The following is a 7337-nucleotide window of genomic DNA, read 5'->3' on the forward strand; positions in this document are numbered from 1 at the left end:
GTCGCCATTCATACTCGCCGTCGATAAACAAAACCAGCAGCCCTCCCCAGCTTCTGAGCTCCAGAGCATGTCCCCATCCCCTCCTCTACTTAACCCGCAGTTCAGGTTCACAGGAAACAGTTAAGGGTCAAAAGGCAGAGGTGTGGGAGCCCCGTAAATATTGAAATATCTCATCTCTCTGAGGAGGTCAGGCTTATGTTTGACTGCTAGGAACAGAGCTGAGATTCAGCTTTTGGTACTGCTCCTTCTAACACACACACACACACACACACACACACACACACACACACACGCACAACGCTCTAGCATCATCACACACACAAACACACACAATCACCCAAACGCAGCAGACATTTTGCTTGAATGTGATTAAACAGCATGGCTGGGGAAACCAGTGGAGTGTGTCCTGTGTTAGCATATCATTTACCAATCACACAACCCATCACAGGCTCTAAATGTTCCTCTTTTCTCCTTTAAAACGGGCCGCCATGACGTGTTTCGGACAAAAGAGTTACTTAACTGTCCTGTTCGGGTTTGTCGGTTGATCTTGACAGAAACTTCTGCCATCAACAACTTGTTTCGATCCTTTTTGTTTCTGCTGATGAAAAAAAAGTAATGAAATGATTCAATTACATAAACTTTGGCAAGCGCCAAATTTCATCTTGTATTTCTTACTGATTTAAAAGCATTTTTTGACAAACCAGGAGCAGGATCTAGTAGCACTCAGTGGCATTGCACCCCAGGATTACTTTTTGGATTTTGGCTAATAAAACTGTTAAATCATGTTGGTGAAAAACCATCAAGTCAAACATACTTTTACTTCCCATTTGTTCTTATGTGGCACACAGCAAAAGATGAGGGCCTTAATCCCACGGCTTGTGGTTTTGTGTTACAACCCATTCATCAAGAAGCCTACACAACCACAAAGATTTAGTGACAGGAGCAAAACACTATTAAAGCAAAGCCATTTCTCACTAGCTTCATATAAAATCTTGCCTTTATTGTCTCATAAAGGAAAGAAACGTGTTGAACCAACAGCAATGTTCACTGACATGCCCCAAGTTACTTCCCAAGCAATGAAATCCTGCTGTAGCAAACACCAAAGCTTAGGCTCAAAGGGGGGTTCAAATCTGAGATGTTAAAATTCCTGCAAGAAGGGTAGCAGGATTTATTGCAGCATATCAAAAAATGTATGCATGAAGCTGTTTATTACCACTCTGTATTTATTAGAGCGCTTTGGAATATACTGCAAGAAGAAGAATGGGTAGATATCCATAAATGGGACAGGGAAAGCCGCCTTCAGTGTCACATCCTGTATTGTTCAGTGTTGCATAACTTAAGTGAAATGAAAAAGAAATAAATTACTTGCTTGACTGGTTGCACGACGATGACTATCATTTTCCCCCTCAAATTGCATCCTGTTTTGAATGACGAGAAATGGCTGCATGTGAAGGGCTAATGGTTTGATGCATTGAAATGCTAATTGATTTGTTGTTTTGGTTTGCAGGGAGTGAGTTTTCGGGGAACCCCTACAGTCATCCACAGTACACAACCTACAATGAAGCCTGGCGATTCAGCAACCCAGCATTACTAAGTGAGTAGATGGTCAATTAATCGTTCTCAGTCAGATTCTCTCTGTTAGCTAAACCCCTCCCCCTGAACAGAAATGGTCCAATTGTAGCCTTATAAACCAGAAGCTGGCACAGCAGGCTTAGTATTTAAAGCTTTAGATGTGGGGCTGTAATGAGACCGTTGCTCTGCCTTTTGTATGAAGAAAACATAGTGATTTTCTGCTAAACCTGAGCTGCAAAAAAAACGCTTGCCATGCTAATGAGCGTTGTATTTACGTAGTTACAATGATTAGCTTTACCTCAAAAAACATATTTCAAAAGTGTAATTATCATAAGGTCAAGACTGACCTAAACAATTTGTGAAAACTTGAGTTTCAGAAATACAAACATTGGACAAGCTAAGCCAAACGTGTCATCTTATCTCCCTCTCCAACCAAGGAGGAAGTGTGCTGTTAGCAGAAGATGCTATCTTATTCTCTTTAGACTCAATATAATTTATTACATTTTCAAGAAAACAATTACAAATCATTCAATTATCTTCTTAGTATGAGTATACTGGAAACATTTAAAAACAATAATTTGTAGATTTTCTTTTCTGCCCAGACCTGAGCTAATATTAGCTTACTTAGCTAGTTCACGAGCCAAATATAGCTAAGTCTGGAAGCAAAAATTCTCATTGCACCCAGTAAAAATTCTTGATGACGATTAGGTGTTACAAACCTACTGTGATTAAGTGTAGGAATGAGTAGCTAGGTAACAACAACACTCAATAAAAACATGATGACAGAGGAGAAGGATATGCAATTTTAATGTTTTTCTAAACTGGAAAATAAAGGTCCAGCTCCGCAAACAGTAGACAAAATGTAAAAAATAAAAGAATTTTAAGAACTGGTTGCGCTATAAAATACTAATTAGGTTTAAAAGAATGTCGAAAGGAACGCAGGAGGCGGGGCTTAGGAAACAGCATTTATTAGTTTTGAATAAAGAGCTAATCAACAATTCACCTTGTAACAATGATTATTCTTGGGGTAAATTGTAGTAAAGACAGTATTTGTTGTTGTTTCAAATGGTTCGTTCTTCTGTTAACTTTCAGGTTCCCCTTATTATTATAGTGCCGCATCGAGAGGCTCCGCCCCTCCCACTGCTGCCACTGCCTATGACCGTCACTAGTTACCATGGAAACCAAATCAACCTACAGGACCATGGCCTTAGCCTCCATATTGCCCCGGTGTGAGCGGCATGGTCCACTGGACACTGAGCAACTGCGCATAACATGTTCTTGGCTCAGACAATGAGACACTTGACAGATTTTTTTGGGACTCCAGACAACTTCTCTTCTCCCTCCATGAAGCTTCTTTGGACACTCGAAGCCAAAAAAAAAATCTACAAGACAGCACCAGAGACACTGAGAGTGGCTACAGACTTTGACAACTGTGACTAAACGCAGCTGGTTAAATGATTAAAAAAAAAAAGAAAAAAAAAGACTGAAAACAAAATTAACAGATTTTATTTCTACCCTGAAGCAGTGTCACAGTTTCATCCCACCATGGATCAATACTGTACATTCCTTTTCTAGACGGCTCTCAGCAGGGACCCTGTAAAGAGCTTAAAAATGTAGCAGCAGCCTTTTCTTTTTCTTTTTTTTTTCCTTTTACCATCCATCCCCTCCTCGATTCAGATGGCAGCACAGTGAGATCAGAGGAGATTAGAAGCAGCACACTCAGGCTGTGGCAGGCTAACATTGGGTTTTTTTTTATCAATCTGATCAGTCACCGACCAAACATCCAGCATGACTAAAACGATCGCTTATGATGCCATGAGAAGATTAGAACATGTTCTCTGTGATACACAATCAAGATGTAAAAATGAAAAATGAAATGAATAAAGAAACATCTGTTGGAAAAATAGAGGGAGCCATGACAGTATATCAACATGGCTTCTTATTTGCAAGATTTCAAGAAACTAGTAAATATATTCTTAAAATAATTTTTTAATTTCATTTTTATAATTCCTAACCTGCACACTGCTTGGCTAGTGTTTGACTTTTTCTTATTTGTCAGGATACAAGATGTCATCAGACTGTGTTTTTTTGTGGTTATTTTTGCACTATTTTTGGAGGTTTGCAACACTGGAGCGTTATTTTTGCCTAAAAATGATGATGCATATTGTTGCTTAATTTTGTTGATCTGACTGTAAGTCTCATAAGTCTGCGTCTGAAAAAGGCACTTAAAGCTTCACAGTTTTTTTCCTGTTGTTCGAGGCTCCTCATGTTACCGCCTTGACGTGCACTACTTTGTTCTCACAGCTTATGTTATTTTTTTATTTAAGTCTATTAAGTCTTTGGCATTCAACCCCAGAAAAAAAAAAAAAACTATATAAAAGCCATTACAATTTGAAAACATTTGCCAGAAGCTTCCACATCCTCAAAGATTGGATGATTCAGAGGCCTCTGATAAAATTTAAAAAAGCAGGGTGATGATTTCAGCTAAATGCCTTAAACATGACCCTCCTAACGCTCAGCTCGCTCACATGTTCAGTCCGAGTTATTTCTTTGAATCAAGCTGGATTTATTGTTTCTTCATCTGTCAAGTGAATGTATTTGCATTTGCCAAAGACTTAGTTCTTGTTCTTGTTAATTTACAGGCCGCCTTTATGCATCATGAGAGTAGTTTTATTATGATTGTTATTATTATTATTATTATTAGGAAAACGTCACATTGTTGTTCATGAGGAAAAGTATATGTATAAATTCTATGCAGTGCAGAGATGGTCATCATATGCATATTCAGCTGTAAACCTAAAGGTAGGTCTTTATTTAATTATGTTATTTACAAATGGTTCATTTTATAGAAGGATTTTTTTTGAGTGTGATGTGAAGACACTTCTCTGTAAATACAGTAAGAAAAAATGTCTTTCATGTTCATGGATATTATCACTTTCATTATGCTGGTCTCACTTGTACAATAATAAAAGTGTCGGAAATCTTTTAAGTAAAAAGAAAAAAAGGAGCTGTTTGGTGTCTGAAGTAGAGATACAAAAAGAGGGAGGATCATTGAATGTCTACAGGCTGTGGATTGTAACTTAAGGCTTTTAAAGACTTATTCTCAAACTCTTCATTTTACTCTACTTTATAAAAGTGCAAAAAAACTTTTTTACCAAATGGGCCGTGACACATTATCTTGATATATTTCAGCACTCTGTTGTCACACTTTCTCTCCTTTACTGAATCAGAATCAGCTTTAGAGGCCAGGTATGTTCAACACACAAGGAATATAACTTCAGTAGACTCTCTGTACAACATTACATATTAACAATAAACTACGATTATAGTGCACTGGTTTTATTATGAATGAGCAACACTGTAAGCGTTATCTAGTGGTGCAATGATATCAAGCATGCTTCTACATAAATCTTTAGTATAAAGACACTTAATATCAGCAGCCCAATAAGTCTAAACCTTATTTAGGAACATTTTTTCAAATGTGCAACAGGGAACATTTCACTCCTCAACATGTTAGGTCATATAATACTCAGAAAGATAAACTTACTAGCAAGATTGTATGATAAATTATAAAGTATTCTCAGAGTGTCAAATGTGATGTACTATCATAGATTAGTCGGTCTAAAAAAAAACATCAGAAATAATAATTCTATAATCTGTTACCATTAATAACGTGATCTTTTGGGGACTCCTTTGAATCAGGTAAAGTGGCTTCATTACAGTGAATCCTCCTGCTGTCAACAAGTGGCATTTCAGAATAACTAGATTTGACTCTATCACTAGTCCAGTTAGTTAAAGCTGTTGAAGGTAACTGTTTGTTTTGACATAAAGTTTGGTACATGACATGAATGAATTCTCATTTGTTTAGTTAATATTACAAAATAATTTAAATGTCCACATGTCACTTTCACACAGACATTGTTATAGGTCAAAGGAAATGGGTGAGAAGAAAGTTTGTCTTCCAAACTACCTTTTAATCGACTAAACAAAAACCATGACAAGCACTGACTTATTGTAGGAGCTGTGATGGTTCCGTCTGATGTCATTCAACCCGTCCTGATAGCAGAGAATACACGTTTAAGTTGATTTGTTACATTTGATATCTGATCATGGATCCGTACAAACACAGGGATGTGTCCTTTAAGTAAGCTTACAGTGACAGAGGACTTATTTTGAACGTCGATGAGTAAAACCAAATATTGAAGAAAGGATTCAGCGACTTCATGAAACTATCTGGGATGAACGCATTTACTTTTAAAGATCACATGGTGCCCGCGCGCTACACTCAGAACGCCTCTAAATGTTTTCTCCATGATTTGGATCACTGAGCAGCACATAAAGTGTTTAACCTCTCCTCGCTTTGTAAAGCTGAATTAATTTTTCTAGCAGTGTGCCTGAATTCAATTTGTGCTAAGTTGCAGGGAGAGATTTATGCATGAAATCCCCTCTCAGAGCTTATTTCCGCTCTTTCTTGGCTGCGTAATCCCTCCGCCACTGCCGCCTTGTATGACTTAGTTAAATCATTATTGATTTACAACAAGTGGACACTGTCGTGATTAGCACTGCCGCGCGATTTGCAAAGGATTTGGGCTGTGGGAACGACTGATAAAGCAGCGTGTACATATGAAATCATGTCAGACAGAATGTGTAATAAAGTTGTTGAGCTTTTTAGTTGGTGATTCGGACGTCAGCTTCTTTCCAAAAGTTTACCTTTTAATGCTGAAAGAGATCAAATAGAATAAGTGGATAGCAGAGGTATGAAATGAAAAATCATGAGGCTTTTAAGTAATAGTGGTGGATTTTTCCCTCCCAAGTCGAACCCTGCGAAAAGAGAAACTGAGCTCCACTATAACTATGTAAGCGGAGCTACTTTTGGGCGCACTCGGTTGCCTCTGTGTCCATGAGGAGAGACCCTCTTTTTGCTTTGTAATTCAATTTCTCTGCCTGTTGTTTATTTCATAGCTCCCCTGTGAAGCATCGAAAGCTTCTGTTCTGTCAGCCTCTAACCGGCGTACATACGTTTGTCATTCACAGCCCTTGTTAAAGGAGGGGGGGGGGGCTTGACTCTTTTACTCTCCCCAGCAGAGAATTCCCAGAAGCAGAATTATTCTATTTAGATGGAAACTTTTTTTTTTTTTGTCACTTGCCTGTCTAAATTGGCATATCGGGCTCTCTCCTCAGGAAGCAATAAACTGTGAACCTGGACGTATCTGTCAATCACGCTCAAATTGACTGCAGCATGCCAGATGACAGCAGCATCCTCTGGAAAAGAAGAATACAACGTATACTTCCTAAATAAGAGCAGTGGAAGGATGTGATTGGCTCTAATCAACACCTGTCACTGTCTTTTCAGTCAATTATAAACAAAAATGACACTAATTGTTTCCAATAGGAGGATATTTATGTAAATGTGATCTTTAAACAGTCAAGTAAAAGCTGAACTTAGAAGATGACTGATTATTTGGAAGAAGAAAAAAAGAGTCCAGTAATCTTGTTAACATATAAGTGCTGACATCTTGATTTACTGCACATTTCTTACACAACGGAGGCAGCTGTACGGTTATTCATCTCCACTTTTTGCTCCATCTTACCGTGACATTAATGCCATTACTCCTGATTGAATCAGGCGTTTAACTTCATTCGTAAAGCTCATTCTGCAAATTGCTCCTAAAGAAGTTGAGACCGTGTGCCTCAGAAGTTGCACAAGTTAAAAACGTGCGCATATGGAACGACTGATCTTGAAAATATCTCTTCGATGCTGTTAT

At 38.1% G+C, this 7337-nt stretch overlaps 1 protein-coding gene across 1 annotated transcript in view; it reads left to right on the top strand.

Moving 5' to 3' along the window:
• The window catches only part of pax2b (paired box 2b), a gene marked incomplete at its 5' end in the record, with an annotated part of 29885 nt that extends 25339 nt beyond the window's left edge, over window positions 1-4546 (top strand). The window contains 2 exons of the mRNA XM_079372323.1: window positions 1508-1594; window positions 2665-4546. Coding sequence (XP_079228449.1) covers window positions 1508-1594; window positions 2665-2741 — 164 coding nt within the window. The remainder of the gene's footprint in view (window positions 1-1507; window positions 1595-2664) is intronic.
• Between the last annotated feature and the right edge of the window lie 2791 nt (window positions 4547-7337).

The sequence above is a fragment of the Symphodus melops genome, assembly GCF_947650265.1.
Source record: "Symphodus melops genome assembly, chromosome: 21".
Taxonomy (NCBI): domain Eukaryota; kingdom Metazoa; phylum Chordata; class Actinopteri; order Labriformes; family Labridae; genus Symphodus; species Symphodus melops.